The sequence below is a fragment of the Muntiacus reevesi genome, chromosome 10 (assembly GCF_963930625.1).
Source record: "Muntiacus reevesi chromosome 10, mMunRee1.1, whole genome shotgun sequence".
In the NCBI taxonomy this organism is placed as follows: domain Eukaryota; kingdom Metazoa; phylum Chordata; class Mammalia; order Artiodactyla; family Cervidae; genus Muntiacus; species Muntiacus reevesi.
In genome coordinates, this window is record NC_089258.1 from 9,334,309 (window position 1) to 9,361,804 (window position 27,496).

At 42.0% G+C, this 27,496-nt stretch overlaps 1 protein-coding gene across 2 annotated transcripts in view; it reads right to left on the reverse strand.

Annotated features, from left to right (window-relative positions):
- Positions 1–21,428, reverse strand: part of FRMD3 (FERM domain containing 3) — a 325,040-nt gene extending 303,612 nt beyond the window's left edge. For both annotated transcript variants that reach the window (XM_065947120.1, XM_065947119.1), the window contains exon 1: positions 21,111–21,428. In XM_065947120.1, coding sequence (XP_065803192.1) covers positions 21,111–21,257 — 147 coding nt within the window. In that variant the 5' untranslated portion in view covers positions 21,258–21,428. The remainder of the gene's footprint in view (positions 1–21,110) is intronic.
- Positions 21,429–27,496: the final 6,068 nt, after the last annotated feature.

Consider the following 27,496-nt stretch of genomic DNA (forward strand, 5'->3'; position numbering starts at 1 on the left):
CATATAATGTGTGTATAAATTCACATTAATAGCTCAATTGATCCCCAAACAGCACAAGAGCCCAGAAGGAGCAAAAGCAGTGAGGCTCGCAGAAGGCCCAGAGGAGGAGGAGGAAGTTTGCCATGATGAGGGACTCATCAGACCTCATTTCTCTCTCCTGGTGGGAAAGTGGATCAAGCTGAGCACTCTCAGGGCACCCAGGATGGTGAAAACAGCTCTCAGGTATTTTGCAAAATACAATATAATAAAAGTAAGAAGATTTGCAAAATGCCAAGAGGCCACTTGGAGAGCCAGGAAAAAGAAGCAAGAGATGAAACATAAGGCTGATTGCAGAAGGATTGCCTTTTTTCCCCATTTGTTAACAGGAAAAATAAATAAATAACTGTCGAACCTCTTGACTTTAATTTCATGCACAATTCTCAGGATTCAATGCCAGGAAGTGTTTCTGCATCAGCACCCAAATAATTCACAACTGCTCAAAATATCTACCAGGAACTTGCATCAGGGATAAACCCACCCCGCAGGGCCGTGTTGAAGGCTGTCTGGGTGTCTCTATTTAAATTCCTAAAGAGCAGATGCCTGGTTGGCCATGGTGGAAACCTGCTCCTCTCGCAAGGCCCCTTTCTGCTGAGTGGTTGCTTGGGGTAGGAAAACAAGAGATGTATAGTCAGAAAGCACAGAATGAAGCTCTTCTATACGATACTTTAATGATGGATACATGTTACTATAAACTTGTCCAAACCCACAGGATGTATAAAATCACCAGTGAACCCTAATGTAAACTCTGGATTTTAGATTTTAATGATGTATCAATGTAGGTTTATCAGTTTTAGTTACAACACATGTAACACTCTGGTGGGAGATGCTGATATGGGGGAGGCTCTACATATACAAGGATGAAGGATACAGGGGAAATCTCTGTACCTTATTCTGAATGTTGCCATGAAACTAAAACTGCTCTGCAAAGAAAAAAATAGGACATTTTGGAGGAGAAATATGTGCCTTTATTCTCAGAGAGGACTTAGAAAGTTGGAAAAGATTTCAGATTTTTGGTCCAATGCCTGCAACTTTCTCAGGGAGCATCTGGGGTCCAGAGAAGAGAAGGGACTCACTTAACCTGGTGAATGACAAAGGACCAGGACCCAGACATCTAGATTTCCATTTTCACAGATCTTTCAGCTTCATTCTCGGGCATTGTTTATGTGAGCTTGGCTAATGTAGCTGTTTTTTCTGTGTATCTAAGTGACATACTTTTCTAAGTGTATTTAAGTGACATACTATAATTTAAGTTCAAATTAAACTGCTCATTGCTGGTATATAAGAAAGAGACTGATTTTTTCTTTTTTTTTTTTTTTGTATATTAACCTTGCATCCTATAATCTTGCTTTAATCACTTATTAGTGCAGGGAAGACTCAGTGTATGTGATGAGGCATTAAAATTTTGTTAGTTTAGTAAATGCTTACTGGCTGATCAACTGTGACTGTAAAATGTTTCTTATCCCTCCTGCAAAAAACATTCATAGGGACCAACATGGTTACAGAGGCACCCAATACCCTCACTGCCAGGCACGCTCACACACCCCCAGGCACGCTCACACACCCCCCCGAGCAAATGCCTTCACCTTCCCTTTCTGCTCACCTTTATCCTGAGGCCAAGTTTCCTTTCTTCTTGCCCCTCACTGACCAGGGTCCTCTGGGATTTAAATAAGTCATTATTCCCTAGAATGAATCTCACATGTCAAATATCTTTCAGCATTTCTGACTGTTCTTCACATATCACTGAGGGAGTGGAATCTTAAACAGGATCTTTGGGAGGAAAGGTCCTCTCAGAAGACATCCTAAGTCTGCATGGACATAGAGGTGGGCAGAGAAGGTGAAGAACATAGATAGGTTCTTTGTTTATTCCAGTCAAGCTACAAGGAGTAAAATAAACTGACACAGTGGAAGCAGTGAGGACACTCCCAAAAATCTGGGATGTAACTATCAGTCATCCAGCACAAACAAAAGCCCACCGAAGAGAATAAAGGAGTTGAGAGAAATATCAAGTGGACCCCAACATTCCTAAGGGCATGTAGAGCCTGAAACAAAAACCCAGTGCATCTTACCTCTAGTTCTAGAAGTGTCAGCCAAGCTAGCCATATAAAAAAATTTTCTAGGTCACTTGGCCCTACAAACTACACCTCAATCAGGTTGTTACTAGTCCCTAATAAAAGGAAGTCACTACTGTTTTCTGAAAATTCTGGAAGGATGTACCAAAAAAAAAAAAAAAATCCTTGGAGAGTGGTGGCTTCTGAGGAGTATGTCTCAGGTGTGGTGTTAGAGGAATATTTATTTTTCACTTAAGAATCTTTTGTATTATTTAGGTACTGAAGAATTTATTTACAGGGCAGCAATGGAGAAACAAACATAGAGAATAGACATATGGACATGGGGAGAGGGCAGGAGAGGGTGAGATGTATGGAAGGAGTAACATGGAAACTTATATCACCATGTGTAAAATAGAGAGCCAGTGGGAATTTGCTGTGTGGCTCAGGAAACTCAAACAGGGCCTCTGCATCAACCTAGAGGGGTGGGATGAGGAGGGAGATGGGAGGGAGGTTCGAAAGGGAAGGGGATATATGTACATCTATGGCTGATTCATGTTGAGGTTTGACAGAAAACAACAAAATTCTGTAAAGCAATTATCCTTCAATAAAAAAAATAAAGAAAAAAAAGTATCTTTTGTATTATTTGAACTGATAATATGTGCTCTATAGTAATTATTCAAGAGGGAAGATATCACCTCCAAAATAAACAATGGGGGGGGGGGTAATTGATCTGAGATGTGTTGTTTATTTATCTGTAATGACAAGTATTAGGAGCTAATTTCTTTTGTCTAAATCATTAGATGACCCAGTCCAAGTGGTATTCATCCCAGGTATGCAAGGCAAGATCAAATTCCAAAATCAGTGAATGCAATTCATCACAAGAACAAACTAAAAATGAAAAAAAAAAAAAAATCACTTGACTATTTCAATAAATGCAGAGAAACCTTGACAAAATCCAGCACCAAATCATGATAAAAACTCTTAATAAACTCAGAATAGAAGGGAACTTTCCCAACTTAATTTTTAAAAAATCTACAAAAAGCCTACAGTTCATACCATCCTCAATGATGAGAAACTCAAAGTTTTCCCTCTAAAATCAGTAAGTCCCCTCTCACCACTCCTTTTCAATACTGTAATAGAAGTCCTTCCCAATGCAATAAGGCAAGAGAAAGATTGGGAATGAAGTAATAAAACAGTCTTTGTTCACAGACAACAAGATTGTCTATGTAGAAAATTTGAAAGAATTGACAAAAACCTGGAAAAGGCAAAACTATCATGACAGTAAAAAACATCTTTCATTTCATTTAATCCTCAGAAACAGCCCTATGAAATGGGGACTTAATATCCCCATTTTATGGGTTGGAAAAATGGGCCAAGAAAAGCATCCCACCCCAGGATACATAGCCACTAAGCAGTGGGCTGAGATGTGAACTTTGGTCTGTCCAAGGCCACGAAGTTCAAGCAATGAAGGTATAATCCCTAAGGATGTTAACCATGAGCAGACACTGTCACAATAGTTTTGCCTTTTCCAAAACGTCATATAGTTTTTAAAAATACAAAAATAACACATTCTTCCCTGGAGAAGGAAATGGCAACCCACTCCAGTATTCTTGCCTGAAGAATCCCACGGTCAGAGAAGCCTGGCAGGCTACAGTCTATGGGGTCACAAGAGTTGGACAAGATTTAGCGACTACACCACCACCAACACATGCTTACACATGTTCAAACGGTATTGAAGTACAGAGAGAAAAGCAGGAAGGTTTTCCCATACTATTCCCACCCTGACTTTCAATGCTTCTCTCATTCAAGAGTTAACTACCTTTAAGAGGCTAACACTGTACTGTTCAGTATGACAGCCTCTAGCACATGTAACTATTTAGATTTAGACTTAATAACTAAATTAATTAACATTGACAATTCAGTTCCTCAGTGACACTAGTCACATATGAAGTGTTCAAAAGCCATGCAAGACTAGTGGTTATCAAACAAACAGCACAGATCTAGAAGAGTTTCATCATCACAAAAATTCTACTGGAGAGTGCTAATCTAAATAAAGTACAGAAAGAGGTTTTTTCAATTCCTCTCACCTCTGTTCAATATTTATTTCCAGAAGCCCCCACAGCTACATCCATCAGGTCCTCTCTGGCTGGACTTAGGACTATCCTAACAGGTTAAATTGCCAACATCTGCTGGATCATCGAAAAAGGAAGAGAGTTCTAGAAAAGCATCTATTTCTGCTTTATTGACTATGCCAAAGCCTTTGACTGTGTGGATTACAACAAACTGTGGAAAATTCTGAAAGAGATGGGAATACCAGACCACCTGATGTGCCTCTTGAGAAATCTGTATGCAGGTCAGGAAGCAACAGTTAGAACTGAACATGGAACGACGACTGGTTCCAAATAGGAAAAGGAGTACATCAAGGCTGTATATTGTCACCCTGCTTATTTAACTCAGATGCAGAGTACATCACGAGAAACGCTGGGCTGGAAGAAGCACAAGCTGGAATCAAGATTGCTGGGGAAAATATCAATAACCTCAGATATGCAGATGACAGCACCCTTATTGCAGAAAGTGAAGAACTAAAGAGCCTGTTGATGAAAGTGAAAGAAGAGAGTGAAAAAGTTGGCTTAAAACTCAACAGTCAGAAAACTAAGACCATGGCATCTGGTCCCATCACTTCATGGCAAATAGATGGGGAAACAGTGGCAGACTTTATTTTTCTGGGCTCAAAAATCACTGCAGATGGTGACTGCAGCCATGAAATTAAAAGACGCTCACTCCTTGGAAGGAAAGTTATGACCAACCTAGATAGACAGCATATTGAAAAGCAGAGACATTACTTTGTCAACAAAGGTCCGTCTAGTCAAGGCTATGGTTTTTCCAGTAGTCACGTATGGATATGAGAGTTGGACTGTGAAGAAACCTGAGTGCTGAAGAATTGATGCTTTTGAACTGTGGTGTTGGAGAAGACTCTTGAGAGTCCCTTGGACTGCAAAGAGATCCAACCAGTCCATCCTAAAGGAAATCAGTCCTGAGTATTCATTGGAAGGACCGATGCTGAAGCTGAAACTCCAATACTTTGGCCACCTGATGCAAACTGACTCATGTGAAAAGACCCTGATGCTGGGAAAGATTGAGGACAGGAGGAGAAGAGGATGACAAAGGATGAGATGGTTGAATGGCATCTCAATGGACCTGAGTTTGGGTAAACTCCAGGAGTTGGTAATGGACAGGGAGGCCTGGCATGCTGCAGTTCATGGGGTCGCAAAGAGTCAGACACAACTGAGCGACTGAATAGAACTGAACAGGTTAGAGGACTTCCCAGGTGGCATTAGTGATAAAGAACCCGCCTGCCAAATCAGGAGACAAAAGAGATGCACTTTCGACCCCTAAGTCACAAAGATCCACTAGAGGAGGGTGTGGCAACCCACTCCAGTATTCTTGTCTGGAAAATCCCATGGACAGAGGAGCCTAGCAGGCTACAGTCCATGGGGTCTCAGAGAGTTGATCACGATTGAAGCAACTTAGCACACAACACATTAAAGGCATGCTTTGGAAAAGTCTGTAAACTTCCTGACCTGTAATTAAGCAAGATTTGCTTCATCACTGAAGATTACAGATCATGGAACCACTGCCACTCTCAACAGCACATGAAAGTTTAAAACCTCAGCTAAGAACTTGAAACCTCCAGTGTTCCTTGGGGTAGTGCCTGAGACAAAACGCTCCATGAGTCTTATCTTTTGCCCTGGAACAGTAGTCAAGCTGACCCTGCAAAACAATGACAATGGTCATTGAACCATACATACCATGCCTCAGTAGGGTTGTCCTAATTATTCTGTAGTCAACAGTAGCCAGTACTGTTTTTTAGACTCCAGCTGTCCACTCCATTGTCTGCACAGTTTGAGCTCATAATTGCCAGCTCCCCACTGCATATTATGGACCTCTCTAGTGACCTATAAAATCAATGCATTTCTCCAAGTTCCTTACAAATACCATGCCTTTTCCTATGCACAGCCTTCTGCCAGAGGCCCTTCTTTCCCTTACTATACCACCTTCTCAACACATTCCCCCAGTCTGTCAGCCAGACAATGCTTACTTTTTCTTTAAAACTCATCTAAGCCATGATATCCTTCAGAAAATCTTCCCTGGTTTGCCCAGGCTACATTGGGAGCCCCAGCAGCTGCTCCAGAAGTTCTATACAGGAGACACTGTGAGGATGAAGACCCAGTAGAAAGCAGGGAAGGGGATGTGTGACTTCTCTTGAAATTACCTTTTATAGCAAGGTACAACTTTTGCTGAGATTATCTGCAAGGAGAAGCACAAAGTTCTTCAAGATGCTCTTATTTGCATTTAAATGGGAGTAAGAAAATATCTGTGATCCATTTCAGAGAAAATATCTGTGATCCACCCTTTTGAGGAGTAGTGACTTTAGAAGAGGGCGACTAGAGATTAAAGGAGGGTTATACCTTCCCCTAAGTGATACCTTGGTTTCTCTCTCTGCTCCAGTAATATCCTAGTGTTCTTCAATCATAACACTACCATCTTGAAACTATGTGTCTGTCTTCTCTACCAGACTGGAAAGGACCATATTCTTACTTATCTTTTTATCTCTGGTACCCAGACCAGTCCTTAAGAGAGATGCTATTGGATAAATGAGTGGAGAAGTAGGTGGATGGGTTGACAGATGGATGGGTGGATGGACAGATGGACAGAAAGGATGGAATGGGACAATTTTGCCCTCAGACTAAAGTCTCCAAAAGGGTAGCATTCTTGAATCTCAAACTCTGTCGCTCTTTCTCCCTCATTCTATTTCCAATAACATCAAGAAAATGTTTTATATTTAACAACTGCTGAGTTCACTGATGGGAAAAAAGCTGGCATTTCCCACCCAGTGAGTATGCTAAAGAAACAATGGAAGAAAGAAGCAAACAAACATTTAACAATAAACATTGGATTATAGCATTAAAAACCTCCCTTACTCTAATGAAGGTACAATCTGGAGATAAACCTAAACCACCTTCCTCTCTGTGGCATATGATTAAAATCTGCTTTGTTCTTCTAATTTGCCATTCTCAAATTACCACACTGCTGCTGGCGCTGCAAACTCAGACTTCGTGGCTGCCCTTGAATTACTGTACAACTTTTCCTCCTTTTTTCCTTTTAATCAGCATTGAACCAAGAAGATGCCATCTACACCTGGTGAAAAACCTATGCCTCCAAACACGGAGACAAAAGGCGCCCGTCAAGGTGACCAACCCCCATCCCCCACTGCCATGATCCCCACAGAAAGAATCTCCCTTGAGGTTTGGAAACACACGAGGTGAAGTTATCCTTGACTCGGCTCCAGGTGCATACAGTGTTTTTTCCTCCTCTGACTCCAGAGATTTTATTACGCTTCTTCCTAAGCCTTGAAAACAAACAGCCTGACAAGGACATAGCTAGTGCCCAAACAAAAAAACTTTACTTTCATATTTTTCTAGAAGTTTTCTAAATACCATGGCCTAGGATTACTAAGAACTGACTTCCAGAGTCAATCCGAAGACTACAAGGTAAATTTACTATAGAATAGATAGATAATTCTATGACATCATTCTTCCTCTTTTTTTTCACTTTGTAATTTTTTGAAAGTTCAAAATGGAAGCAATGTCTGTCCCATGCCAAACTTATAAAGGGAAAAGGAAGATATCTTTTAATTGTGTAGGAATGTTAGATGCCAAAATATTCAAAAATACCTGAACAACTGATGGACATTTTCATTTTGAGGTACACTGAGCGACATTGAGCCACATTTTGACTACAGAAAAGTAGAAAAGAACTAAAACTGTGGTCCTTTGATGACACTTCTAAGAAATCAATTTATTTTCTTTACCCAGAAATGTGGTCATTGTGAGGTTTTCTCCCTGTGTTATTAACAGTTGTCAGTGGAAAAGAATTATATCACTTAGACTACCAAAAAAGATTCAAAAACACAATAACAGTAGTATTTAGTGTGTAATCCAAGACACCATATCTCATCCTAATTTTGCTAAATAGGCAAATTCAGGCAAATCACACCTCTGGATCTCAATTTAGTCAACTAACTAATTCATATTATGAGCATACAACTCAAGAAAATCAAGAGGTATATGAGGAGAGAGAAAGATGTTGCTAAATAAAGAACCAATAATTCCCAACATCATAACACTGTAGTTGATACCTACATATGATAAAGATCACAAAGACTAGCATTATTTTCAGAACAATGGGCAGGCATATGCGTAAAACCCAGCCCTCAAAAATAACATCAGTTAATAACATCAAGGAAGAATTACTAGCCAATTTATTGATTAGGCTTTTGTCCTCTCTTCTATTAAAAAAGTTAATTAGTTTCTGATTTTTTTAAGGTTGCTTAATTTTATTATCAATCCATTTGTAACTGATACTGTATTAAAATTTTCACAGTTTGCATGTGAAAATTCTGATTCAGTCAATCCTTTCCACACTAACATTCACCATTAAGGCCTAGTGCCTCAAAGATGCAAATTACACTTCTGAAATGAGAGGTAATAGACCAAATCGTAATCTGTTAATATGTTAATTGCTTCCCCTGCAACAGAATAATCATATTTAAAACCTTAGCATAATAACAGATCTATTCAGACAAAGCTGTATTGCACATCTAAGATCCAAATCATGTTACCAATATTAAATTATTTCTTTGAGGGATCTTACAGACCTTGAATTTATTTTAATCAACATTCACAATAATCTCCTGGAAACTAAACAGGAAACAAAATTTGCCATTGGATATATCTGAGACACATAAATAGTAAAGAAAAGATAAATTATCACAGCATAACTTACAAAGTTGTTCCATGACATGTTTACTTCCAGTTTGTATCCTTTTGATAGGATTTAAAAATGTATTATCTAATGTTCATGACACTGTCTCAAAGGGTAACTTCCCTAGAGTGAAAGTCCTATGTTTTGTAAATCAGAGTCTTATAGCCTGGAGAGGACTTTTTGTCATTTGTTAGTCGAAGCTAGAAAACAAAAATTAAGAGAAGGAAAGTGCTTTTCCACTGAGAACTCTGAGGCAGCTGCCCTATTTGCAAAATAAAATGGAGAAGCTCTCATTCAGGTGGGAACTGCCAAACAAAAGGAAAATGATCAAGCACTCTTGGAAACAATTCCAAAGCTCAAACTCCATTGATTTGATCTACAAGGATGCACCAAACAGAAAGACAGACAAAAAAGTAAGACCCATGTAATAGTTCCTTTCAAACCACATGACTTCTACAACCACTTGTGTGAATACTAAGGATTCTCTTATCTGTGTCTCCAGGTCAGACATCTCTGCTGACTTTCATTCCTTATTTCCAACTGTGTGTGTGTGTTAGTTGCTCAGTCATGTCCGGCTCTTTGCAACTCCACAGACTGGGGCTCACCAGGCTCGTCTACCCACAGGATTCTCCAGGCAAGAATACCGGAAGAGGTTGCCATTCCCTTTGGGACTGCAATCCACCCTGGTATTCTTGCCTGGCTACCAAGAATTCTCTACCCAGATACCCTCCAGGCACTATGACGTCCACATGCCCAAACTCCTCCCCTAATCTGCTTCTCCTTTATCCTGTCTTCTCAGAATCAGCTTCGTGGGTGTGAGATCCATACTAAGAAGGACCCATGCTTTGTTTAACGGTCTCCTGCTGTGATCTTGAAATAATTTTTAACAAGAGGCCCCAGATTTTTATTTTCCAGTGGGTCCCCAAAACTTGTGGCCTGTACTGTGTCGGTGACACCATGACCCCTGTCCCTGAAATCAACCACCGGGACTAATCCAAGACTCCCCCTCCCCTCATTTCTACATCCAGTTACGCTGATCATGCCCAAGGTTTTACATCAAGCACAAGTTCAGCGTGTTTTGCATGCCTTCTTCCCTTCTTCAAAGAATTGATTTTCACTTGTCCTTTAATTATTATCAAGATTCATCTATACCAGAAATACTGATTGATGCCCCCGTCTGATACAGATGCCTCCTCTTGGTCCTCTACCCGTATACCTGTCCCTATGCCTGTCACGTTGTCTTTGAATCACTATCTTGCCTCTCTTCTTCCAAATGACTGTGAGCCTCTTGATGTCTGATTTTATTTTCTTTTTATCTCCAGTTCCTAGCTCTGGGCTTGGCATATAGAAGATATTTTTAAATGCTTATTGACTAAGATTGAAGTTATTTCAAAAAACCTTTACTAATCCACTTTTGAAAAGCATGATGGCTTGATCTATACAAATGCTCTTTCCCTTGAGAATGAGCTTCATTTTTTTTCAGAGTGATCCTCACTTCCCTCCTGCACCTTCAGGCAGAGTCACCAAACAAACAGCTCAAGAGCTTATATTACACCTCGAAGGCATTTTTTTCACTGTCCTCTGGGGTCACAGTCCCCCGAGGTCACTTCTGCCAGTGAGAACAGCTGGGCCTCCTATGCCTCTGGGATCTTCGGGGCATGGCTGGCTTTATACACAATGATTTATTTATGCCAAGGAGTTGCCAGAGCTCCTCCACGATGCCACCAAGAGTCCAGGATACAGGAAGGCAAGAGTGGGAAACGTGGCCCAGAGGGACAAAAATTCTCTCATTAACCCTGAGCCCCCGTAAACACTCTCACAGATGTTCAACACTTCATCAGACTGGCCATCATTAGGAAAGCCTGTTTGAAAAACAAACTCTTCATCTGTCTGGGGATGGGAGTCAAAAGGTGTCATTTCATCTCCAGCATCAATGTCTAATCGGTACTTCAGTTTATTGTGATAGACACACCTGGATGGATTTCTTTATTCACTCATTCATTCACTCACTCACTCAAACATTCACTGAACCTCTACCAAGGGAAATGTGCCAGGTGAGGTATTATCCAGAGAGCTAAGGGTCAAAAAGCTCCACACTCAAGGAAGTTAAGAATATTACTATGAAATAGATAATTTCCATTAAAGCCTTACTATTCCAAATGTGGTTCACAGAGCATGGCATCTAGAGACCTGCGGGAAATGCATAATTTCAGGGCCCTCCTCAGGACCCCTGGAATCAGAAGTATGCATTTTAACAATGGCACAGAAGATCCACGTGAATGTCCGAAACTGCGAAGCATTTACACATCCCTCCCAGGGGCTGAATGCCAACTCTTTTTAGCCTGCATTAAGTTCAGATCTCAGCTGCAAAACCTGTCCTAAGTTCTCCTGATCATAATCCCATTTTCCCCCATCTACGGACTCCACATCTGGCTCTCTGCTATTTCATAGCAGGAGCAACTGGCAGCCTTTCCCACACAAAGTGGAAACAGAGAGAGGCCCATGCTAGCTACTGAATGCCTATCACTCATGCATGTGAATCTCAGATTCTCTATGCAACAAATTCTGATATTTCCATTCCTGCCATGTTTTCAAGAGTTCCCAAAATGCCTAGTGAGTAAAAGAAGTAACAACTTAAGAATTCAGTGTCAGAGGGACTTGATTCAAGCAGCTTATATGTTAAACACAATGCATTATCGCTGTACATTTTCCATAATCAAAAGAGGGGTCTCAAAGTAAGACTCCAAATTATTAGAGTTGAAAAAAAACGAGATTCAGCTGGAGAGCAAGTGCAATTGGGAAATGCTTATGACAGAAGAGCCTGCCCTTGATCTTCTACTCTTAACACTGCAATGTACACACACACACACACACACACAGGTATATGGTTAATATTAAGAATTTCAAATATACACATTTTTTATGCACATGCTGGGATTTTTTACTTATCTGACATCATTTCAAGTACTTATAATTTGCAATCCCGGAGACCCAAGATGCATGGGAGTAGTTCTTTGTTTTACTTAGGACTATTAAAATTTTTTTCAGGAAGTTCAGTAAATTGACAGTCACCAAAACCAGCAATTCTTGAGCTTATGGGCCTCAAAATTCCTTTACACTATTGAGGATCTATAGAACTTTTGTTTATTTGGGTGGTATATCTCAATATTCACTGATGATAATTTTTTTTTGCATTTTAAAAAAGTACTTTAATTAGTGAAGAATTGAGAGACTGACAAGTTTTTGAGATTATTTAATCAGATAATCCATTTCCCAAGCATTCTGCTCAGCTATGGTCTTAACTGTTTGCCTTAACTAGCACTTCTTTTTAAATAATCAATAATTGATTCATTTAAAAAATAACAAACCCATTGCACATGAACATAAATAGCATTCTTTTATAAAAAATAACTTTGTTTTACAAGATAAAGCCAATTAATTGAGAACACTAGTGCTTTTTACATTTTTAGCATCTTTAGTGTCTGGCTCAATAGAAGACAGCTGGATCCTCCCATCTGCTTCTGTAGTTAATGTGTTGTTATGTCACATGTTTTCCAGCCTCTGGAAAACTCCACTGTACACTTACGAGAGCATGAGAGTGGAAAGGCAATCAACATCGCAACAAGAGTGACAAACAGGAAAATAGTTTTTTCAACAAACGGTGTTGGGACAACTGGATAGCCACATGCACGAGAATCAAGTTGGACCTCTGCCTCACATCATACATAAAAACTAATTCAAAATGGGTCAGATGGGGAGTGACTATTAACAGGAACAGTTTTATTTGGGGGGATGATGAAAATGTTCTGGAATTAGCAGTGATGGCTGTATATATAGTATATAATGTGAATATACCAAAGCTACTGAATTTGACACTTTAAAATGGTGACATTTATGATATCCAAATCACATATCAGTAAAATAATGAATCAAAGACCCACATATAATAGCTAAAACTATAAAACTGTTTAAAGAAGACACAGGTATAAATCCCATGACCTTAGGCAACAGTTAGTTAGCTATGACACAAAAATCACAAGGAACAAAAGAAAAAGAAAAAGCAGATAAATCAGATTTCATCAAAATTTTTAAAATTTTGACACCATCAGACTAAAAAAACCCACAGAATGAGAAAAATGTCTGTAAGTCATTTATCAAATAAAGAGTCTGTATCCAGAATATGTGAAGAATTATTAGAATTCAATAATAAAGCAACAATCCAATTTTAAAATAGGCAAAGGATCCAAATAGACAGTTCTCCAAAGAAGATAGACAAACAGCCAATAAACACATGAAATGATGGTTAACATCATTAGCATCAAGGAAATGCAAATCAAAACCACAATAAGGTATCACTTCACACCCACTATGACAGTTTATAATCAAACAGATAATAACAAGTGTTGGCAAGGATGTGGAGAAACTAAAACCCTTATACATTGCTGGTGGAAATGTAAAATGGTGCAGCTGCTTGGGAGAATAATCTGGGAAACGATTCAATTCAAAAGATTAAACACAGTTACTCTATGGCCCAGTAATTTCACTCCCAGGTATATACCCAAGGGAAATGGCAAATTTTACTGGAATATTCACTGCAACATTCTTCAAAATAGCCAAAAAGTGGAAACAACCCAAATTTTCATCAACTGAGGGCAAACTGTGATCTATTCATTCAATAGAATATTATTCGCCAATTAAAAGGAAAGAAATACTGATACATGCTACAACATGGATGAACCTAGTCACTATGCAAGTGAAAGAAGTCAGACACAAAAGATCATTATGTGATTTCATTTTCATCAAATGGCCACAACCAACAAATCTAGAGAGACAAAAAGTAGATCAGCGGTTACCTAGGGCTGGGAAGATTAGGGGGAAAAGGGGGTATGACTACTAAAGGGCATAGAATTTCTTTGGGGGATTGTCTGATTGTGGTGATGGTTGCACAATTTTGTGACTATCTTAAAGTTATACACTTGAAATGGATGAATTTTATAGTATGTAAATTATATCTCAATAAAACTCCTTAACCTAAAAGAGGCAAACATCATCTTAGTATTATTTTGAAAATAGTTTGAACACTCAGGGACCCCCTGAAAGGATCTCAGGGACTCCTGGGGGTCCCAAGAATGTACTTTCAGAATCACTGACCCAGACAAAACATCTAGTATGGTAAACTTCCTAGCAGCCATCTTCCCCTCCCCCTCTTTCTCCTTTGGAAGAGAACCCTGATTTCCAGGCATTGACCTCTCTCTCCCCCACGCAGACCACCACCAGGAAGGAAGCTGATTCCACTCTGAGTCCGAAGGCACCTTAAGCTATCAGCACACTCATTTTGATTGATTTCACTCACTGTTCAGGGTGGCAGGTGACCCAGGAGGTCTGATCAAAATGACTGCAGGACTTTTGCTTGGAATGCTGAGTTGGAAGTGGTTTTTCAATTCCTCTGGAGGGTGTCCCATGAAAATATGAGAACTGGAACTACTATAGCCATTTCACTATAGTCTGAGGATAAAGCCTCACAAAAAGGCAGGATAGTTCTTGAATTAGATCCCTACTTAACTCAAAATTTCTGGATATGTGATCGTGTGTGTGTGTGTGTGTGTGTGTGTGTGTGTGTTAGTCACTCAGTTGTGTCTGACTCCTTGAAACCCCATGGACTGCAGCCTGCCAAGCTCCTCTGTTCACGGGATTCTCCAGGCAAGAATACTGGAGTAGGTTGCCATTCCATTATCCGGGGATGTTCCCAACCCAGAGATCAAACCCAGGTCTGCATTGCAGGCATTTTCTTTACCATCTGAGCCGCCAGGGAAGTGCTGATCCAGTAAATATCTTTAATGTTAAAGCCAGTTTGAATTGGAATTTGCCAGTTAAAAGCACCCAGCTGATATATTGTCCAGTGATGTGGAGCTAACAGTATTGCATTCTCCCCATGGTCAACACTGGAGAAGGAAACGGCAACCCACCCCAGTACTCTTGCCTGGAAAATCCCAGGGACAGGGGAGCCTGGTGGGCTGCCATCTACAGGGTCGCATAGAGTCGGACACGACTGAAGCGACTTAGCAGCAGCAGCATGGTCAATACACTTTGCCTTCGCTCTGAGGACATCAAGAGATAAGATCTTAGCAGAGTATTGAAATAACATTACTTTTCTCTCAGAATATACTTAACACAAAGAGCTGGCCCATGTAATCTAGGCCTAAACAAATCAGAGCTAGACCACGGTATTTAACAAATTGCCTCTCTCTTCTATTCCTTTAGTGTCTGATATTCACTGTACTCTGAATGGCACTCCAGATGAGTCTGACAGAGAAAAGAATTGGGTCATCCTTATTAACAGAACATGCGTGGCTATTACCCAAACCTAGTGCGGATTTCACCTGCAGGCTCATCATGGGGCCTGATTTTGAGCACATATGTATGTTTGCATGTGACCCCCAATTCCTGTTAAAACAGATAAGGAACTTAGGATGCAGTAAACAACTTTCTCTTTTTTAACTAAATTAATTAGAATAGTATTCTGCATTTGGATGATTTTTTAGCATTTACAACACGCTTTTATAGATTTCATCTCCACAACCCAATAGAGATTGGCAATTGAGGAATTATTATGCCCATTTCACAGATTAAAAACAGGAGGCCCAGTGATTCACTTGAGGTCTTACACAATCAGAAAGTGATGGAGTTTGGGCTTAAAGACATTAGATTCCAAGCCAGAGCCTTCACACTATTCAGGAGTAAATCCAATATACCTTCACATAATAGTAAGACAACAGTCAGTATATTTTCAGTTCTTACTATGGGCCAGGTATTAAGTACTTGGTATATATTGCATGGGCTTCCTAAGTGGCACTAGCGGTAAAGAATCTGCCTGCCAATGCAGGAGACATAAGAGACGTAGGTTCGATCTCTGATTGGGAAGATCCCCTGGAGACGGAAATGGCAACCCACTCCAGTATTCTTGCCTGGAGAATCCTATGGACAGAGGAGCCTGGTGGGCTTCAGTCCCTGGGATCACAAAGAGTTGGACGCAACTGAAAGCGACTTAGCACTAGCACTATATATTGTTATGTTTGATTGTTACAACAAAAGCATGGAGTTGTACCATTACTACCCCCACTTTACAGATGAGGAAACTGAAACCAAACTGGTAAAGTGACTTGTCCAAAGTCACCTGACTAGTCAATGGTTAGAGCCAGGGTTCAAACCCAGGCAAGTAGTACTCTGGACCACAATCTCTCAACCACTTGGCCATGCTGCCACTTCAGCAAGAGCAGGGATGCTTGCTCTACACAAGACAGGGTGTAGCTGCACAGAACCCATGGGCTCAGCAAGGACTGAACTGATATTTAACAACACAAGCTACAAAGGATTATCCAATAATTATTCTTGCTGCGGAATTTGATCATACAAAGATTGCCTAAAATAAGCCAGGGCTCAGCTAACATCTTATTAAACATTACTGACAGTTTTGTTGTAACAATAATTATTACTCAATTTGACCTATTCTGAAAGACACTACTGCTTACTTAGCCACCAGCAGTTCCCCACCCCCTAACACACACACACACTCCCCTCCATTGCTTCCATGAAGTCAAAGTCCATCTCCCATTATAGAGAGTGAGGAGTACAGATACCAAATATTCACATTTCTAGACTCTTTTACAGCTAAGTCGTGGGTATAGGATTCAACCCTGGGCAATGGAATCTAAGGGGAGGACTGATGGGAGCCTCCAGGAATGGTGTTCCTCTATGATAAAAAGAAATGCAAGAGGCAATCCCACCTCTTACATGGTGGATGTGTTAGTACCTGAAGGACATTCACAACCACCTTATAATGAGAACTCTAAGTGAGAAAGGAGACGTGCTGAGGAGGCAGAGCAGAAAGATAGAAAGCGCCTGGTCCATGCAGAGCTGCTGAACAACTCTGAAGCTGCCCTGCCTCGGGACTTCTCATTAGATAAGATGATAAGCGTCCTTATTACTCTAGCCACTTTAACTCAGCTGCTCTTTTACTTGCAGCCTAAACATCCTAACTCTCAAGTCTCAGGAGGCAGTGCAGAGAAGCAGGGCTCTGGATTCTAAGTCAAATGACATGGCTTCAATCTACTTACTTACCAGGTGACTCAAGTTGCCTAATCTCTCTGCACCTCATTTTCTATACCCATAAAATTGAGGAAATATTCAATAACACAACAAAATGGAGATAATACAGGACTGGAATGAACATCACATGAGATAATATGTATATAATCTATCTGTCAATAGCAATGTTTTACTCAAAGGTAATTGGTCTAGGTAACAGATAAACTATAGACTCTATAAACTGAAGACATCCATTCTAACCCAAATCTCTTATTTTACGAAAGAAGAAACACTGATTCCAAATGTTAGATGACTCACTACATGTCACCCTGGTTGGTAACATAACTACACTATGTATATCCTTATTTTCAACCCAATGAGGTCATATTATCCTCATGATGACAGGTAATGAGCTACATTAAATACTGGGTCAATAGCATTCATTCATTCAGCAAGTGTTTATTGACCACAACTATATGTCAGGTTTGTCTCTAGGTACTGAGACTCCTTGAAGAACAACAACCACAACAAGAGTTCCTACCCTCATGAATTTAACAGTCCAAACAGAAATTATGCAATCTACATCTACAAATAATTATTAAGCACCTACTAGGAGATCCAGAGAAGGCAATGGCAACCCACTCCAGTATTCTTGCCTGGAAAATCCCATGGATGGAGGAGCCTGGTAGGCTGCAGTCCATGGGGTCGCCAAGAGTCGGACACGACTGAAGTGACTTAGCAGCAGCAAGAGATCAGTCCTGAGTGTTCACTGGAAGGACTGATCCTGAAGCTGAAACTCCAGTACTTCGGCCACCTCATGTGAAGAGTTGACTCACCTGATGCTGGGAGGGATTGGGGGCAGGAGGAGAAGGGGACGACAGAGGATGAGATGGTGGGATGGCATTACCAACTTGATGGACATGAGTTTGAGTAAACTCCGGGAGTTGGTGATGGACAGGGAGGCCTGGCATGCTGTGATTCATGGGGTCACAAAGAGTCGGACACGACTGAGCGACTGAACTGAACTGACTGAGGTGCTACACACAGTGCCAGAGTTTCTATTCAAATACAAATTTTTTATAATTTTCCAGCCAATTCCAATAATAACAATCATGTTTACCAGGACTTGATAAAGAATGAATAGTATGAAAAGTCTACAACTTACACAATAAAAATCAGTATTAAAAATGGCAAGCTCATTAGAAGGACTGGTGAACACTCTGCCAGCATCTGAAAATGTGGATGGAATGGGGAAGACAACTAGAACTCTACTCTACTTGAAACAGCACGCCTGAATGAAAGAAGTGAGAACTAAGCCATGTCCTTCCACAGTCTCCAGACTTGCAGTGTTGGCTCCATTGGTAAAGACCAGGAAAACCAACTCATTGGAAAAAACCCTGATGCTGGGAAAGATTGAGGGCAGGAGGAGAAGGGGGTGACAGGGGATGAGATGGTTGAATGGCATCACCGAGTCAATGGATATGAGTTTGAGCAAACTCCGGGAGATAGCAAAGGACAGGGAAGTCTGGCCTGCTGCAGTCCATGGGGTTGCAAAGGGTTGGACATGACTTTGCTACTGAACAACAACAATGGGGAACATTCAGCAACTCCTTTCCTTCCCCAGGCCCCTGTCTAGTGCCCTAGACTCTCCTTTTGCTCCCTATCCAATTGGAATCCTCTTTCACTTAAACTAAACAGTCACATGCAATCGACACAATGGAACAACATCCCAGATCCTATGAGAAACAGAGCAAGTGGCTGTCAGGCTGCTGACGCTGAGCCATTACACTGAAAGTTTTCTTTGTCAAGTTTTCTTTGTCAGCAACACAAATCATATACTTTGGAAAAGAATATTTAAAATCTATTGTTTTGCAAAAAAAAAAAAAAACATAATTCACACCTTGCATGAGTTATAGAAGGAAAATTTGTGTAACACCCTATACACTCTTAACTTTGTGATTCTCTAGACCGGAGGGAAAAGGCAAGCAAGAAACAAAAGACAGATGGATTCCCCAAGGCATTGACTAGTGACTTCAAAGGTTCTTTTTAAAAAAAGAAAAAGAAAAAATCACTTTGTCTTTGTCCTAAACAAATGGAAAGGTTTTTGTGACGTTATGCTCAGAAATGTAATATCAATTCCCAGGTTTGAAATACTCTAGGCAGGTATAATGTCCAAAATCACCAAAATCATCTTTTGATTCATTTTAATTGATTAAATGATAATCACCATTTGGGGGCAGATGTGCTTCCAAGTAAAACATTTGATTTTCTCAAGCAATGCCAAAATCAACATTTTGGAACATAGCATTTTAACCTCTTTGGCATCAGTTGGGCCATACAAACTCTAACGTTCCAAACTGTTATTAGACTGACTACAATCTACTGTTAGCCAGATCACCAGACAGCACATACATGTCCTCTGGGGACTATTTATCCATTCTAAGGAAGATTCCCTTCCATAAACAGAAAAAAAAAAACAAAAAAAAAAAAACAAAAAAACAGTGGTGTCAACTCCAAGTGAGACAGGACAGGGTGGATAGAGGGTGGAGACAGCTCTGGAAAAGTCAACAGCCCCACTCTCTGTGGCTGACCCCTTTATTACCTACATATTCAATATGGGTTAAAGTTCCTGTACACCCACTTTAGGACTCAAGGTAAAATGCACAAACTCGTCTCTCTGAAACACAAGACAATACATGCCAAATGTTCCCATGCAACACTGTGGCAGCAGAAAAACTGCCTATCCCGCTAATCCTTTTATTATTAAGTTTAGCAGCAGTGCTTAGTTCAAAATGAAATCCAAGGTTCTAGAGAAAAGTCAGTGGGAGCCCACTTTAATGGGAGGTCATGGGGCACTACATTCCTACCGTGAAACTTACCCAGTTGTCATCTTACAAGTTAGGAGTCACTGTCCCCGTGTCACTAGCTCCCACAAAAACAAAACAAAAAAAAAGGCGGGGGGGAGACCATTCATTAATTCATTCTTAGTTAACACAGCCCAGAGGCAGATTCCTGCCACTGGGAGACGCTGCTTCCATTCATCTCTCAACAGAATGGGTGCCCAGTGTTTTAAAAACAGCTCACTCAGTCTGAGACCTTCAAGACTTGAGTAGGTGAGAAGAGGAAATTCCAGAGATAAATAAGTAAAGAGACTTAAAAGTCAAAAGCTAATAGTGCTGAACCCTAACATGACCTTTCCAGGTTGTGTGCCCTGAGTCTTGGGAGAGGGCACACACGTGCCTACATATACAAACACTGAGAGTGCGCTCACACACACACACACACCATTGCATCTCACAGATCTCCTTGGAGTTGCCATCAAAGCTGCCTTCGCCTACACAACTCTGGCCTTCTCCAACTTGGTCCAGAGCACATGTCACCAATATCCCAAAGAGCGATTTCTCCTGGGACCCAGGTCCTGCAACATTCGCTCCCTGCTGGCCTCAGAGCCCTTTTCCCTGAAACACTCAGATTTCAAAGGATTCCTTTCGAGGTAGCTCCAGTCCGCGCAGCGTGCCCCATCCCCTAAGGCTTGGAGCCCGGGGCTGCCTGGCCTCTCTCACTCCCGGGAAACTTCGCCGCTGCCCCACGCTAAGAAGTAAAGGCCACCGGTAGAGGGGAGGCAGGGAGCTGGAGCAGATCCCTGGGATTGAAGGCACCTTCGGAGCCCAGGCGCCAGAGAAAGAATGAGTGGATCCATGCTTATGCATGCCTTCTCCACGTGGAAGAAGGAAGACTGGGCGACATGCAGGTACCCCTCTGGGTTCTCAGAACTCATATTTCCCGACAGGTTAGGAAACAGAGGGGTTAGAGTCCCCCCAGGAGGCAGCTGCCCTATGTCCACTATCCTAGGCGCAGCGAGACGTGAGCGCAGTGTGTAAGCCAGAGGAAGGGGCCCCGGGAATTGATAACGCACGCCCGGTGCCTGCGGGGGACAGTCCCCCCCACCCCACCCCCCATCCCTTAGTAGGGCTCCCAGACTCGGAGCGGAGGAAGAGAAATCTGGCTTTCTAGTAGGCCCCCGGGTGGGTTCCTTGCCTCCGCGCGCACGCCCACCCATAGAGGCCCCCCAGTCCCACGCCCGACGCCTAGTCCGCTCCCTCGCCCCGGCACCTGGATGTGGCAGGAGATCTCCGAGTCGTCCAGCAGCCGGATGGTGCATTTCATCTCCTGGCTGAGCGATTTGATGCTGGAGCTCCGAAAGTGGATCATTTTCATGGTCCTCCTGCCTCTCGGCACACAGTGGCAGGAGGCGAACATGCACCGCGGCCCGGGGAAGCGAGCGGGAGGCTCGGGGCCGGCGCGGCGCTCGCCCGCGCGGACACACACACACCGCCCTGGACACCCGGGCGCGGCTCAGCCCCCGGACAGCAGCGACAACCGGCGCCCGCAGCCACACATGCCGAGCGGCCAGGGCGCGGCAGGCGGGTCCCTCCCTCTCCACGGTCCCCTCCCTCCGCTCCCTCGCCTCCGCCTCGCCCGCTCCTTTCCCCGCCTCCGCCCCTTGCGAGCGCTCCTGCACCTCCCTCCGCTCGGGCTCGCTGGCCGAAGATGCCCGGAGCCCGTGCCCCCCCGGCGGGCGCGCGAAGCACTCACTCCCACGCGCGAGGAGCCGCGGCAGGAGAAGGCGAGAGCGGGCTGGCGCCGGTGGCCGGGACGCCCGGGCAGTGGCCTGCTCCGCTGCCGCCGCCGCCTCTGCGTCAGGCTGGGCCCGGCAGCCTCCTCCCTCTCCGGCCGCGATCACTCTGGCTCCTGAGCGAGCTCGTCCCTGCCCCGGCTCCCCCACGCGCCCGACAGCGCCCTGCTCTGCTTGGCCCCAGCGACTTGGCGGCAGGCAAGGGGGCGTGGAGGGCGATCCAGACCTACACCCGCAGGGAGGATTCCACCGTGGGAGAGGATTATTGGACCTCACGAACCCCGAGAGTAGCATGAGGCCCTTGCCTCGGCACAACAACAATAAGGCTAGTAGTCACAGTCGCTGGTACTCGTGAGGAATTTTGTAAGCCTTTGTTTAATATTAACTGAGAGTCAGTCTCCTCTGAGAAACTCAGAACCTTCCTTAATCAGTTTCTCGTTTATGTCTCCCAACACCTCACTAAGATCTTCGGTAGCAGCACTTTGGGCTTCCCCGGTGGCACAGCTTATAGAGAAATCCGCCTGCAATGCAGGAGACCCTGGTTCGATTCCTGGGTTGAGACCATCCGCTGGAGAAGGGATAGGCTACCCGCCCCCGTATTCTTGGACTTCCCTGGTGGCTCAGAGGGTAATCCACCTGCACTGTGGAGACCTGGGTTCGATCCCTGGGTTGGGAAGATCACCTGGAGGAGGGCATGGTAACCCACTCCAGTATTCCTGCCTGGAGAATTCCACGATCAGAGGATCCTGGCAGCTGCAGTCCATGGGGTCACAAAAAGTTGGACACAACTGAACAACAGATAAATAACCAACAGAACAAATCTCAGCATTTGCTTCTGGAAACTCCAAACTGTTAAGATAGGAGAGTAGAGTATATTTTATTTAACAGTTGATAGCTTGATTATTGCTTGTTACCATTTAGATAGTAACATGTGAACCTCCATGTGTATTCTTTCCTGGGCGGAGGAATGTTAGGGCAGGATCTGAAGGGAAGGTCAGTGTGGAGAGTCTGGGATTGCAGTCTTGGCCCAGCTACTGGCCAACACTGGGAATCCTGGGAAAGACTATTTCTTTTCTCAATTTCAAAGGTGAGCACATCTCACAGGTGGCTGAGAAACTGGGATGAAGCAAGGTGAGACATGTCTGTACTTTGTAAAGCTCCACGTGCATATGAGGTGGAAGTGTTGAGAGTGTTCCAGTCCCATATGAAAAGTACACGTGGGGCTGAATTGTCTCTCCCAACCCAAAGAGCAGTTCTAAGACAGCCTAGAGATCAAGGAAAAGTCATCATGCCAGACAACCTAAACTTTTCTTTCAAAGCTAAGTCCCACTTGTCCCTCATTGTTGTAGCAAACTTTTATCTCTGAGTCATGCTCAATACCCTAAAACTCAATACCCTAAAATTTGAAATTCCTCAAATTTAAAGGAAGCAGAAGAGAAAGACAGGAGGAAAAAGGACAGAACCAGGGTCACCCAAAGCAGAATTGCAAGCAACAGTCTTTGAAGAAATGAGGAGAATCTGAGATTGGCTATCTGGCCTGGTTTGGAAGGCTGAGATTCAACAACTTTAATGTACAATTTGGAAGCTCTTGGAATACATGGAAAACGGCTGGGGAAATTACCGCATATGGTCACCTGCAGTGACCTTCTCTTCTCTGAAGAGAAGGCTTTTAGAAACTGAGTGGCCATGAAGAACAAGATGTATTCAAAGAATGGACTCAAGGATAAGCTTAAAACTGGACCACTTAAAGAAAAACAATGACACTCTCAGAGTCCTAAATTCTCAGTTCACAACCTTTTAACAACCTGTATGCTTTCAATGACAGTGCTAAAAGTATTATCAGTTGAATCACTAAAAAGCCAACTCAAAATCTTTTCTACAAGTTGCCAAATGATAAAGTCAAGTGAGTTACCAGCCTCACCAGATTTCATGTGGGAGAGACAGTTACCATCAGGAAAGAGTGGAAATCTGGGTGTAGAAATGAAACCATAAGGGAGGATTTGGATAATTCCTGGGAAATCAAGCCCCCAGGCCTCTCGTGATAGCAGAACCAAAGCCTCTTCCCTTATATTAATTAGGCTGTTCCTGCCTTGTTTGAAGACCCTATTCTGACCTCACCTGAGGCAGTTACCTTGGAAAGGGCAGTCAATCTCCTTGCCACACTTCACCCACCAACTCTGGATACTGTTAATACTTAATATTAACTCTTAATACTGGAGTCAGATCCAGACACCAACAGAAAGCCAATTACAAAGTCAACCCCAAGGAGAGAAAGAATTGCAAGGTCTTGCTAATTTAAATGGAAAAGTATGTATATAAATAAACCTAAACCTGTTGATTTGAGTGTGCTTTGCAGTGACTCTGGTTTCAATGTACCTTCTATATAAATTGATTGACTTCTGGTCTCAGCTAAATGAAAATGAGAAGGAAATTCCCTGATATTTGTAAAGGAAAAAGTCCAACAAATCAAGGATAAGGAAACACTGAGGTAAATGTTCATATATAGACAGCTCATCCCTCATAATGATGAACCTGAGGGGGCCTCCACCACGGCTTCTGGAGAGTTGTTGGTGAAGGAAGCACCACCATCTTTGAAAAGTACCACAGTGGCTGTTCTCTGTGACCAGAAGTGCTATGATAAACCCTGCAGTTGAAAGGAACTCCCTGATTTAAATGGAGATAATGGGAACCTGGATTAGCAGAGGACAAATAGTGATACTTAACGTTCAGTGCCCGGGAGGGCATGGGACATTCATGAGTAGTGGGACCCAAATCACTTCAGAGTAATATGACCCGTAGAAATTTGCTGATCACTAGACATCCAACTAAAGTCCTTGATCTGTAGAACAGACAAAATTTCTAGATCTGACCAATAAAAAGCAGACTAAACTCCCCTACAAAAATTTCCAAGTCTGAACCCATCCCTACAGACAGCCAGAGACATTTGAGTGAAGGAAAGATGAATCAGCCTGAGGAGTGAGAAACTGGCCACAGCACAGAAGAACTGGCAAGGTCCAATTCTTAATAAAGAAGTGGCAGTGGGAGAGATTGTGAAACCTCATGCTCAGTGGTAGTATCTGTAGTTCCTTATCAAAAACTTCCCAGGATTTCCTCACAGTTCAGTGATTAAGAATCTGCCTGCCAATGCAGGGGACACAGGTTTGATCCCTGATCTGGGGAGATCCCACATGCTGCAGAGCAACTAAGACCCATGTGCCACAACTACTGAGCCTGTACTCTAGAACCCACAAGCCAAAACTGCCGAGCCCACGTGCTGCAACTACTGAAACCTGCATGCCCTAGAACCCATGCTCAGCAACAAGAGAAGCCACTGCAATGGGAAGCCCATGCACCATAACGAAGAGTGGCCCCTGCTGGCCGCAACTAGAGAAAGCCCTCAGGCAGCAATGAAGACCCATCACAGCCAATAATAAATAGATAATTTTTTTAAATGCAAACCTTAAACTCTTAAGGGGCTTCCAAACACTAAAAAAACATATTCCCAACCCATGCATCATAGCCCTTTGATGAGCTACTGGAAAATAGGCAACCTGGCTGCAAAAGAGTGATTTGATAGTTGTGGAGAAGAGAGAATCCGCTCACACTATTGGTGGGAATGTAAATGGATACAGCCACTACAGAGAATATGGAAATTCCTTTAAAAACTAGGAATAAAACTATTATATGAGCCAACAGTCCCACTCCTGGCTATTTACCCTGAGGAAACCATAACTGAAAAAGACACATGTACCCCAATGTTCATCGCAGCACTCTTTACAATAGCTAGGACATGGATGCAACCTATACGTCCATCAACAGATGAATGGATAAGGAAATTGTTGTATATATATACAACAGAATATTACTCAACTATAAAAAGTAATGCATTTGAGTCAGTCCTAATGAGGTAGATGAACCTAGAGCCTATTATACAGAGTGATGTAAGTCAGAAATAGAAAAACAAATGTTGTATATTAACAGACATATATATATGGAATCTAGAAAGATGGGACTAATGAACCTATTTGCAGAGCAACAATGGAGACACAGACATAGAGAACAGACTTGTGGACAAAGTAGGGGAATGAGAGGATAGAACAAACTGAGAGGCCATATGGAAAAGAGATAGCCAGTGGGAATTTGCTATACGACTCAGGGAGCTCAAATCTGGTGCTGTGTGACAACCTAAAGGGGTAGCATGGGGTGGGAGGTGGGAGGGAGGGTTAAGAGGGAGGGGACATATGTATACCTGTGGCTGATTCATGTTGATGTATGGCAGAAACCAACACAGTACCGTAAAGCAACTGTCCTCTAATTTTAAAAAGTATTTAAAAAGTGATGGTTGTAAATATTGTGCATTGAATTTTAAAAATTATTTTATTTTCATGACCATTAAAATTGATGATTGAAAAAGAAATACTTACATATAAATCTAACAAAATATATATACATTCTATATTAAAAAAACTAATGAAAAATCAAAGAACTAAATAATTGGAGAGATACTCCATGTCTGCGAGTGGGAAGACTCAACACTGTTAAGAAGTCTTCTTATCCTCATCTATAGATTCAATGCAATTCAAATCAAATTCCAGCAGTTATTTTGTAGATATTGACAAACTTTTGCTAAATTTTATATGGCAAAGCAAAAGACCCAAAATAGCCAACACAATACTGAAGAAAAACAAAATTGGAAGACTAACACTACCTAACTTTAAAACAGTGTAAAAAGATAAATAAATAAATAAAACAGTGTAAAGCTATTATGATCAGGACAGCATGGTACTGATGAAAGAACAGATAAATAAATTAATGGAATGGGATAGAGAGCCCAGAAACAGACTCACACAAATAAAGTAAACTGATCTCTTATGAAAAAGCATAGTAAATCCAGTGGAAAAATAATAGTCGTTGGATTTTTTTCTTTTTCATTACCCTTTCTGTGTGCTGGAACAACCTGATATCCATATGCAAAAATAACAATAATAATCTAGATACTATTCATAAAAATTAACTCAAATGGGTCGTAAGGCCAAATGTAAAATACAAAACTATAAAAGTTCTAGAAGATAACATAGGGGAAAAAATCAAGGTAATTTTGAGTTCAGTGATGATTGTTAGATACAAGACCAAAAGCATAAGTTGGACTTGATTAAAATTTAAAACTTTCGCTCTGCAAAAGACACTGTTAAGAGAATGAGAAGACAAACTACAAACTGAAAGAAAGTATTTGCACAACACATATCAGACAAAGGATACGTATCTAAAATATACAATTCTTACAATTCAAAATAATAAATAATCTGGTTTTAAAATAGGCAGAAGATCTTTACAGACACTTCACCAAAGAAGGCAAAAAAAATATGAAAAGATTCTCAACATCAAACTTCATATGACAATTGCAAAATTAACCCTATTAAGATAATACTAACCAGTCCATCCTGAAGGAGATAAGTCCTGGGTGTTCATTGGAAGGACTGATACTGAAGCTGAAACTCCAATACTTGGCCACCTCATGCGAAGAGTTGACTCATTGGAAAAGATCCTGATGCTGGGAGGGATTGGGGGCAGGAGGAGAATGGGACGACAGAGGATGAGATGGCTGGATGGCATCACCAACTCGATGGGCATGAGTTTGAGTAAACTCCAGGAGTTGGTGATGGACAGGGAGGCCTGGTGTGCTGCGATTCATGGGGTCACAAAGAGCTGGACATGACTGAGCGACTGAACTGAACTGAACTGACTGACACATCTATTAGATAACTAAAATCTAAAACACTGACAATACCAAATACTGACAAGAATATGGAGCAGGAAGAACTCCCATTCATTGCTGGTGGGGATGTAAAATGGTACAACCACT